Below are 10,837 nucleotides of genomic sequence, written 5' to 3' on the forward strand. Positions count from 1 at the left end.
CTGGGGGTCTGGCCCCATTGACCCCAGTGGAGCCCTGGGCGGTTCCCACCAGCTGGGGGTCTGGCCCCATTGACTGTAATGGAGCTCTCGGTGGTTCCCACCAGCTGGGGGTCTGGCCCCATTGACCCCAATGGAGCTCTGGGCAGTTACCACCAGCTGGGGTCTGGCCCCATTGACCCCAGTGGAGCTCTGGGCAGTTTGCGCCAGGTGGGGGTCTGGCCCCATTGACCCCAGTGGAGCTCCGGGCGGTTCCCACCAGCTGGGGGTCTGGCCCCATTGACCCCAGTGGAGCTCTGGGTGGTTCCTACCAGCTGGGGGTCTGGCCCCATTGACCCCAGTGGAGCTCTGGGCGGTTCCCACCAGCTGGGGGTCTGGCCCCATTGACCCCAGTGGAGCTCTGGGCGGTTCCCACCAGCTGGGGGTCTGGCCCCATTGATCCCAATGGAGCCCTGGGCGGTTCCCACCAGCTGGGGGTCTGGCCCCATTGACCCCAGTGGAGCTCTGGGTGGTTCCCACCAGCTGGGGGTCTGGCCCCATTGACCCCAATGGAGCCCTGGGCGGTTCCCACCAGCTGGGGGTCTGGCCCCATTGACCCCAATGGAGCTCTGGGCGGTTCCCACCAGCTGGGGGTCTGGCCCCATTGACCCCAGTGGAGCTCCGGGCGGTTCCCACCAGCTGGGGGTCTGGAGCCCCCCTGACTCCGTGGCCCCGGCACTGGAGGAACAGGACACCGACAAACCTTTCGTGCCCCGCAAGGCTTCCAGCAGGAAATGCGCCTCCTCCAGGATCCGCTCCTCGATGCCTCGCTTGCCCACCCCGAAGTTCCTCAGCGTGGTGATGGAGAGTCGGCGCAGCTGCTTCGCCCTCTCCCCGTTGCTGAAGATCACTCCTGGGGGGCGGGGAGAGCAAGGCACATTTCCCAACCAGAACATTATGAACAATCTCGGGATGGGGATGGGGGGAGGTGCTGTACAAGCATATCACTGTAACAGACAATTCCTGCCCCCCAAAAGGCGGGGGGTGGGGGGGGGCGTGCACCTGGGCATGGACACACACGTGCACGGTCGGGAATTGTGCAGTAATTTCCCAGGTAATATTGTCCCTATTTTCCCCCCTCCAGCTCTGAGTGTCGAGCCGGTAGGAGGCAGCTCCCTGCTTTGATCTGCGGCTGCATAAAGATGGCAAATATTTTCGCAGTTGCTGGGAACGGCCCAGCCAGACACCCTGTGACGTTACTCACATAACCTGTGACCGTATACCGTAGATCATTGTTGCCACTGCTGTTATACAGCTGCAGCAAGTCTTGTACAGAGGTTGTCGTGTGAGGTGTCTCTGGAAAGGTTCTGGTTTGCTGGGTGTGGTGATGCTGTCTGTGGGGGTGTATCGGTTTTGTAGTTGAAGTTATGAATATTGGCTCTGTACTTGTATCTCAGTGTGTTTTGATTCTAAGGAGCCTCAGCGAAGCGTTTGGGCAGCTTCCCGAGAAGGGACTGTTCTCAGTCAAGGAACACTTAACGGACAATGGACTTTGGGAGACACCAATCCACCTCTGAGCTTTCCTGGGAACATTCAAACTAACATAGCCTGGAAACTGAGTCATGCCTGGACATGTGACTTTCCCATGTGACTCCAGACTCCATCTTGCTGTGATTTTGCACAGGAGAACCAAGGGGTTTCCACCCACAAGAGAAAGCCTATAAAAGGCAGCTGCATCTCCTCCATCTGGTCTTCAACCCTGCTTCTGACCTCTGGAGGGACTTTGCTACAAACTGAAGCTCTGCACAAAGGACTGACTGACCCATCCCAGCGGGGGATGTTCCAGAGACTTGATTTGAACCTGCAGGTTTCTCCATCACTGCTACAAGCCTGAACGAAGAACTTTGCCATCGCTGTATGGAATTGATTCCATTTAACCACCTCTAGCTCTCGTCTAGATCCTTTTCCTTTTATAAATGAACATTTAGATTTTAGATTCTAAGGGATTGGCTGCAGTGTGATTTGTGGGGAAGATCTGACTGGTAGATTGACCTGGGTCTGGGCCTGGCTCTTTGGGATCGGGAGACCCTGATTTCTTTTACTGGGGCGCCAGTTTTCATAGCCAGTCGTGCCCATGACGGTGGCCCTGGTGGGGATACCGGGAAGCTGGAGTGTCTGAGGGAATTGCTGGTGTGACTGGTTAGCCAGGGGGTGAGCCCGAAGTCCTCCCTGGCTGGCGGGTCGGTTTCCTTGGTGTGCAGAGAAACCCCAGCCTGGGGCCGTGACTGCCCTGCTCCGAGCAATCTGAACTGGTACCTCAGAAGTGTCCCACCAAAGGCAGCATCGTTACACACCCCACCCCAACCATCCCTGCGATGCTGGCACAGCAGGTGCCAGCTCGTGCCAAGGACCCCGAGCCTCAGTGGATCCCTGGCAACTGCCTGGCTGGTGCCAAGCTGGCTCAGCTGTGAGAGTATTGTTAAAACAGGGATTAGAATCCGAAAAATGGGTTTAGTGTTTCGACTTTCTTCCATCCCCGTAAACTGCTGCCTGCATTCATCTCACCTGGAATATCTGCGTCCCACGGTGTCCGGCACTATTTAAGTGTTTGTATTATAAGCTGCTGTGACTGCAAATCTCCAGACAGGAGAGAGACAGCAACTACCGAGCCGATCTCTCCCCGAAGGTCTGTCATGTCCTGCCCCGCCCGCAAGGCCCCTCGCCAAAGAGACGAACTCTGGCAGAACGTCAAAGAGGCCCAGAGACGGTGCTGATTGCTCTCCCTGCTCCAAGCAGATGAATTCCTTCCACCCCCTGAGTTTGCAGCTGCCCGCACAAAGGGGGAAAGGAATGAAAAGCCCGAAGCAGGAGGAACTGCTTTATGCTGGTTGGATTCGGAGACGGAAGGATCATTCGGCATAAACAAAAGCTCCCCAGTGCTTAGCCTGGGTTAGCGCTAAAGGACAGATCGATTGGGCTTCCAGTGGTTCTCAGTCTGTCCCCCTTTCAGGAGCCTGGTCTGTCTTGCGAACCCCCACGTTTCACCTCATCTGAAAACGACTTGCTCACAAAACCAGAAAGAGAGAGAGAAAAACGAATCCCAGCCACCCGGTTACTGAAAATTGGCCGACTCGCTCATGTTTCCACGTAACGATAAAATAAATCAAATGGAATCTAAATATGGCACTTACATGTCCGTGGACAGTGCACAGAGCAGAATAAACAAGCCATTGTATGAAATTTCTGCTTGTTGTGACCTCGCTAGCGCTTTGTACATAGCCTGGGGTCAATGTCTAGGAGACGGGCCCCCGGGAACTTTCCCTAGTTCATAGCTCTTCCCGCTGGTTAGTACAAGCGGCAGCTTTGGGGCAGGACCTACGGTGCGGTGGACGAGGGGTGCGGGACGGCTCCTTTGGGAGGAACCTGAGCAGTGCTGTGCTTCGTGGCGTAAGGGACCGTCTGCCGCAAAGGTGGGCTCCCCTGGGCGGCGAGAGAGATCGGAGCAGGGCAGCCCGTTTTGGTTGGACGTATTCCTGGAGGTTTCGGCCCGTGGCTCGTTAATTAAAGACAGTCCTGGAGGGGTGGCAGCCCTAGCTCGGAGGAGCCCAGGGGACGGCCTGTGACTCCACGTTCAGGCTGTATGGTGCCTGAGGACGATCCGGGGCGAACGCCGAGCAGAGAGCTCACAGCCGGTTCAGGGTGGGTGTCCCGCTTCCCATCTGTCTGCCCTGCGGCGGGACTCGAACTCCTGGGCTGTCGCAGGACAGCTCAGCACCCCCCAGCCGGACGCTTCCCCCCCAGCTCGCCCCCCTCCCGCGCACGCGACTGACCGTAGCCCTCGAAGAGCCAGCTGAAGGTGGCTTGCTCCCCGCGCCCGCTGAAGTCCTCGGCCTGGTCCAGCAGGGCCTCCTTCACCGCCTGGTAGCCGCACAGCACCACCACCCGCCGGGAGCCCAGGTGGAGGGTGTAGACGGGGCCGTAGCGCTCGCTGATCTGAGACGGAGACGCCGTGTGGGCCGGGGGGACGGACGTGTGCCCTCTCCTCACTCCCATGTACCAGCCCAGCCCCCCAACCACAGGGCACCCGCTGTCCCTCCCCCTCCTTACCCCACACGCATCCCCCTGGCCTTCCCCCAACTCAGCAGCCTCTCGCCCGTACATACAGAGCCCCCCCTCTCCCCTGCCTGTAGCCCCCTCCCCTTACAGCACCCCCACCCCTCCGGCGCCCCCTCCCCCAATTGCAGCACTCCGGCCCTTGCTCCACCCCACCCCATCCCCTCCCCACCCCCAGTTCCCCTCCCCCAGCACAGCACCCCTGCCCCGTAGCTACCCTAGGGCGAGGTCGTCACAAGGTATTAATAAAGCTCCCTGGCTGCCGAGGGGCGGGGTCACCCATACGGGGTCAGGACACCCTGGGTCATCCCGGGACGAGCCCACCTACCTTCATCAGCGACTTGCGCATGTTGCTGAGCTCGACCTGCAGCAGGTTCCCGAGGAGGGGCAGCGGGGTGGGCCCCGGGGGCATTTTCCCCCGGCCCTGCATTTGCCGCCAGGTGGAGAGGAGCAGGAGGTAGGAGAGGCAGATGACCAGGAACAGGGTGACGGCTCCCAGGAGATCCATGGCTGGCTGGGAGCTTCCACCGCTCCTGTGCCCGTCTGCGATCCAGTCGGCTCTGCGGGTGGCTAGTGCGATTGCACAACTCGATTTTGCAATCAGGGTTTGGGCTTCTTCCAGAGAAAGCCCCGGAGTCCAAATTCCACATGTGCAGAAGAGCTGCGGCGATATCTCCTCTGTCTGCGGCGAGGGATTGCTGACGTCCCTGCTCCGCTCCCCATCTTCAGCCGGGACGTGGACGGGGGGCAGGTAACCGGAGGAATCAGAACTTTAAAATGCTTTACACAAGAACACAGGCGTGGACGGGCCCTGCTGCGCACCAGCCCCTGCCAGCTCTACAGTCCTGGGCAGACACTTCTCAAGCCCCAACTTCAAACTATTTCGGTTGTTTTCCTGCTGCCGCCTCTGCAGCGTCCTGGCCGGACCAGGCCAGAGCACCCCGCACCCCCAGATACCACCGGGGATGTGAGACTCTGGGCTGGTCTGCACTAAAGCGAGGTCGACCCAGCTGTGTCACTCAGGGTGCAAAAAATCCACCCCCCTATGCAAGGTAGTTAAGGCAACCGGGGCCCTGGTGTAGACCAGGGGTAGGCAACCTATGGCCCGGGTGCCGAAGGCGGCACACGAGCTGATTTTCAGTGGCACTCACACTGCCTGGGTCCTGGCCACCGGTCCGGGGGGCTCTGCATTTTAATTTAATTTTAAATGAACCTGCTTAAACATTTTAAAAACCTTATTTACTTTACATACAATAGTTTAGTTCTATATTATAGACTTATAGAAAGAGACCTTCTAAAAACGTTAAAATGTATGACCGGCACGCAAACCCTTAATTTAGAGTGAATAAACGAAGACTTGGCACAGCACTTCCAAAAGGTTGCTGACCCCTGGTGTAGGCAGAATTCCTCCATCCACCTAGCTACCGCCTCTGGGGGTGGTGGATTAACCACACCCAGGGGAGAACCCTTCCTGGCAGTGCCATTTTTCACCCAAGGTGGGACTTGAACCCCCAATCCCTGGCTTAGAAAGCCATTGCCTCAGGTATCGCAGCTGCATTGCTTGGGGTTGCCCGTTGTGGCTGGCCGTGTTCCTGGTGGTGTCACAGCATGACATGATCTCTAATTAAGCTGTAATTCCTGGAGACTCCAGCACAGTCCTGGGGGGCTGGCACCGGTGCAGCAGTTCAAGTGTAGACAAGCCCTTAGATGTCCCTCTGCTTTCCCCAGTGTGTCCTTTTCCTTCCCTGTCCTTCTTCTCCGCTTTCCACCCCTCTCCCTTTCCTCCTGGCTGGGAAGAATCTGGCTTCGCTGGCCAAGGCTGCCTATTCCACAGCGCCGCTGGGAGCCGGCAGACGTTTGCGAGGTCCCAGAGCTGGTTTTCCAGCCCTCAGGCTGCAGCTGCACTTTCGGCCTCTTACTTCTGGCCCCTTTTGCGTGGGTTTGTCTCATGTCGCTTCCTAGAAAACAGCAGCAACGCCCACTCCAGCCCGGCGCCGTCGAATTCCCTCGCGCTCAGAGAGTCCCGGACAAAGGAGACCCTGTTACCATCTCCCATCTCCCCCCAGGAAACAACCAAAGACCAAGGGTCAGGGTTAAGAAACCTAACTCGACCCTTACACTCCAGAGGCTGCAGGGTTAATACAAAGTTTAAAGGCGTGTTAATGGCGTGTGCCGGGGGGGGGGGGCTAGGCAGGGTGAGGTCCCCGCGTCTCAAACCCCAAACCTGGTTTAATCGACGTTGACAGTGTCAGGGTCATTTTAGCACCTTTGACCCTCAGGGCTGATTGATTCCAGCTAAATGAATGCAAGACACCCCCCCCCACCCCGTCTGTGTGTCCATCCTCCCAGACCCTTTCTCACTGGCACACACCATCGTTCCCTGGCACCCCGTCCGTGGTGGACACCTCTCGCCGGCTAACCACACCCTCCCTTCCTCGCTGGAGCTGTGGGACCTCCCTCGGGCTGTAGCCGGGTCCATCCCCTGGGACTCAGCAGAAGGGTTTTGTTCCCACAGCAGCCAAGCGAACGGCTGGCACTGCCCGGCGAAAGTAGCCGTGGCCGTCCTTGTGTGCCAGCCAAGCCCGGGTGAGATCACCCCTCGGGGCACCTGTCACCAGGGCCAGCCTCCTTGGATCCAGCGCCTCCTGAGTCTGACCTCGGCACATTCAGCCGCCCCGTTCCATGCCGGGAGCTCCCCGCAGGGAGTCCCCCCGGATGGGCCACTTGGGGAAGCTTCCACACACCCCCCCAAGGGACCCTGCACCCATGGGCGCCAACTTATATGGGCTCTTGGAGCTAAAGCCCCAGGAATATTCATAATCAGGGGCTCTGCTCCACCAATATTTGGAAATATTAGATTTTTCCCCCTCCCCGGAGTTTCCCTGCTTGAATGTAAAGAGAGCACACAGCATGTCTCTCTCTCTCTCTCCTTTGCTGCTGCTGCAGGTAGCCTAAGGGCTGCAGCATTAACATAAGAGGAATGTGCTAACGATTGCTGAAGCACTCAGGACGGGGAGGGGAGGGGAGGGGAGGGGAGGGGAGGGGGCCTCCCCTCCCGCCCTTACCTGGAGGAGACACAAACGGGCCAGGAGACAGACATCATTCACCTTAGCAGCAGTTGGGACTTTCGTGAGTGTTTGACCCTATGATTTTTTATTATGTTTGAGTGTTTGACCCTATGATTCCCCCCCTGCCCCAGCCCCAGTCCCAGCCCCCCAGTGAGGCACAGCAGGCTGCACAGGGGAGGCAGGAAGCCACATGTGAAGGCAATGGCCCCTCCCCCAGCACCCACCAACCCACCCGCCACAGGAGGGATGGGAGAGGGAGGCTTCCTAGACCTGAGCAGCTGGGGCTTGGGTGAATTTTATGACACCCTGCTCCCCCACCCCATAGCCAGCCACCACCCTGCCTACCCCACTTCTGCCCCATGCTGGGCAAGGGGCAGCCCCATCCCCCATCCACAGTGAAGTTATGGTGAGGGGCAACATGGAAGGCCACCTGTGCCCCCCCCCAGTACCCATCATAGGGGAGGGGAGTGAGCTTTCTGGACCTGAGAGGGGCTCTAGGAGCATGTGCAGAGTGTGTGTGCCATGGGGGGCAGGAGGGGACCCTCCCCTGGAGCTTGCTGCTGCCAGTGGTGGTGATGGGGAGTCCTCTCTGGCCCTAGCCCTGGGGCAGCCTGTCTGCACCCCAAGTTCCTCATCCTCAGCCCTGCCTCACTCCAAAGCCTGCACCCCCAGCACCGAGCATGCTCCTGCACTGTGAACCCCTCATCCCCAGCCCCACCCCAGAACCCTCACCTGAGGGGAAAAACATGCAACTTAAATTTGGTGGTCAGTTTGGAGTATCATTGTATTTAGCACAATATTTGATTATTTTACACCCTTCAAAGTATGTAACTGGTCGTATACAGGTGTTTTCTCTGAATACTGTCTGTGTGCCTCAGTTTCCCCAATGCATTTCTTAAGGCTCTAGATGGTGGGATAAGGGGGTGTGATTGTTGTAAAGCCCTAGAGGGCCAGTGTGATGCTGTCTGCACAGAGAATGGCTGACACCCTGTCTCCAGGCAACTGATGGCCTGGGCCACTCTCCTGCAAGGTGCCAACTGAAGGTGTTTGGAGTATCATTGTATGTAGCACAATATTTGATTATTTTACACCCTTCAAAGTATGTAACTGGTCGTATACAGGTGTTTTCTCTGAATACTGTGTGGGTGCCTCAGTTTCCCCAATGCATTTCTTAAGGCTCTAGATGGTGGGATAAGGGGGTGTGATTGTTGTAAAGCCCTAGAGGGCCAGTGTGATGCCGTCTGCACAGAGAATGGCTGACACCCTGTCTCCAGGCAACTGATGGCCTGGGCCACTCTCCTGCAAGGTGCCAACTGAAGGTGTTGGAGAACAAAGAGATCAGGTGGCCTCCTAATGCCTGGAAAAGAGACAAAGGCCAGAGGAGGGAGTGTCAGTGCCTGTGCAGACTTCCGGGAAGCGCATGGTGTGGAAGGGGATGCTGGGATGCTTTGGAACAACTCCATACAAAGCCAGTCAGGACTCTGGGGGAGCCTCCTCTCTTTGAGCAGACTGTCTCCAGGGCAAGAAGCTTACACCTTCCTGGGTCTGACCTCGGAGCATTCAGCCCTTCCACACCGTGCGCTTTCCACAGCGAGTCTGCCCAGGCGGGTCCTGGGGCAACCAGAGGTCCCTGCACCCCAACTCCGCAGTCAGACGTGACTCTCAGCCAGACAGTAAAACAGAAGGTTTATTAGATGACAGGATCACAGTCTAAAACAGAGCTTGTTGGTACAGAAAACAGAACCCCTCTGTCAGGTCCATCTTGGGGGGTGGGGAGCCCAGACCCAAGTTCTGGGCCTCTCCCGATTTCCCCAGCCAGCTCCAAACTGACACTCCCTCATCTGCCTTTGTGTCTCTTCCGGACAGGGAGGCCACCTGATCTCTTTGTCCCCAACACCGTCAGTTGGCACTTTGCAGGGGAAACTGAGGCACCCACACAGTATTCAGAGAAAACATTAAGAACATTCCCACTTTGTCACAACAGGTGCAACAAAATTTAATACCGTATATTAGGTATTAATAGGCAAGTGCTGCTTCTGACTTTCCACTTTTAATTGACCCTTGTAATCTTGTGGTGCTGACGCATTGTAGCTTCATTTTATATCAGCTTACAGGGTGAGAGCGGGGGGGGGGGGGGGGGACACACCACCATTTTGGGCCCCACCAAAAATTATATGAACCTGCCGCCTATGCCTGCACCCCAACTCCGCAGTCAGCCGTGACGTTCAGCCAGCGTGTAAAACAGAAGCTTTCTCAGTTTCCCTCCTCCATCCTTTGCCTCTTTGTTCTCCGGCTGGCCCCTGGCAGCGGAGGGGCCCTGACCATCAGTTCCCAGGCTACAGAGTGTCCGGCTATTGTCTGGGACCAGAGAGCCAGCCGGTCGTCAGACCTGCCCTCCAGGGGTCTCTGCAATGATCACACACCCTTCTCCTGCCACCTGTGCCACACATAGGGGAAACTGAGGCACCTACAATAGTCCTAGAGAACATTAAGGAAATTCCCACTTCGTCACAGCCACTGACCGACATGCCGTCATGCGCCAGTGAGGACCCACCCACCCGCTAGTCCATTATGTGATTGTTGGACAGCCGCAAACACACGAACGCTTCTTTAATGCTGCTCAACAAGCGGGATCGGTCTCTGGGCTGGAGGGACCCCAAGGACCCCCAAGGTGCGACCTACGCTGGCCTCAAACCCCCGGGGTTTTGGGTCAAAGCCCACAAACAAAAGTCTTTGCTGGAAATCCAGCCCCTGATTAAATCAGCCCCCTTCTCCCTTGTCTCCATGATCTAATATGACGTGTAAATTGCACGTCAAATCTCCCTTGAGTGACTGCTCCATGTAGTGGATAGCAGCTTACTACTGCTGCCGGTTGGTGGGAGTTGCTCCTGGGGCTCCAATCTACGCTGGGATGCGGAGAGGTAAACCCTGCTGGCCAGGGATGGTTGGCACTTCAATAAAAGAGGATAATCTGTATCACAGCAGCTCCTAGAGCCAAGCTTGGGGTCCCCATTGGGCCGGGGAGTGAGAGCAGGTTTGGACTCGGCTTTGTTCGCACTATTGAATTAAACGAAGTGTCTGAGCGGGAATCTCATGTGGTCTCAGGAACAGAAGGGGTCCTGCCACGAAGAAACAACGAATAGCGACCAGAGCCATCCTGTGCCTCGTGGGACCCGGTCACATTGTGCCCTCAGCACAGGTCGGTTCCCTTTAATCTGCCGCTTGGTTCATTTGTTCCGACCGCCGGATCCTGGAGCTGCTGAGACCTGGGCGGGTCGGCACGGCTAGCAGACCGACAACCTCTTTCAGCCCAACAGCGGCCAGGTCTGAGCAGCTTCTTCGGCAGGGGAAGCACGGGCCATGTCTCCACTGGATCAACGCGAGTTCATCGGGGTGAAAACGCTCGTGTACACACGCTGTAACCCCTCCCTGTGCACTAGCTCCGCGTTTCTCAGGGAGCGCCCTTGCAAAGTGGATGAGGTTTTTTCGGATTGGAATCACTGGGGCTTAGAAGTAACTTTACCAAAACCTGTTTCTGAGGGTAACTTCCACAGAGCTCCGCAATCCCCCTCACTGCGCAGCCCCGGGTTGCTCCCGGAGCCGGTAGCCTGCCGCCTCGCCTATAAAAAAGTTGTGAGCTTCTAAAGAGGAAAGTGAAGTAAACGCTCTTGGCGTATGAG

General features: G+C 57.2%; 1 protein-coding gene across 1 annotated transcript in view; it reads right to left on the reverse strand.

Moving 5' to 3' along the window:
- The window catches only part of LOC123350069 (cytochrome P450 2A13-like), a 14,747-nt gene extending 10,079 nt beyond the window's left edge, over positions 1–4,668 (reverse strand). Inside the window, exons 1-3 of the mRNA XM_044988422.1 lie at positions 4,418–4,668; positions 3,807–3,969; positions 740–889 (exon numbers count right to left, since the gene is read on the reverse strand). Coding sequence (XP_044844357.1) covers positions 740–889; positions 3,807–3,969; positions 4,418–4,597 — 493 coding nt within the window. The 5' untranslated portion in view covers positions 4,598–4,668. The remainder of the gene's footprint in view (positions 1–739; positions 890–3,806; positions 3,970–4,417) is intronic.
- Positions 4,669–10,837: the final 6,169 nt, after the last annotated feature.

Source organism: Mauremys mutica, chromosome 15 (genome assembly GCF_020497125.1).
Source record: "Mauremys mutica isolate MM-2020 ecotype Southern chromosome 15, ASM2049712v1, whole genome shotgun sequence".
Classification (NCBI taxonomy): domain Eukaryota; kingdom Metazoa; phylum Chordata; order Testudines; family Geoemydidae; genus Mauremys; species Mauremys mutica.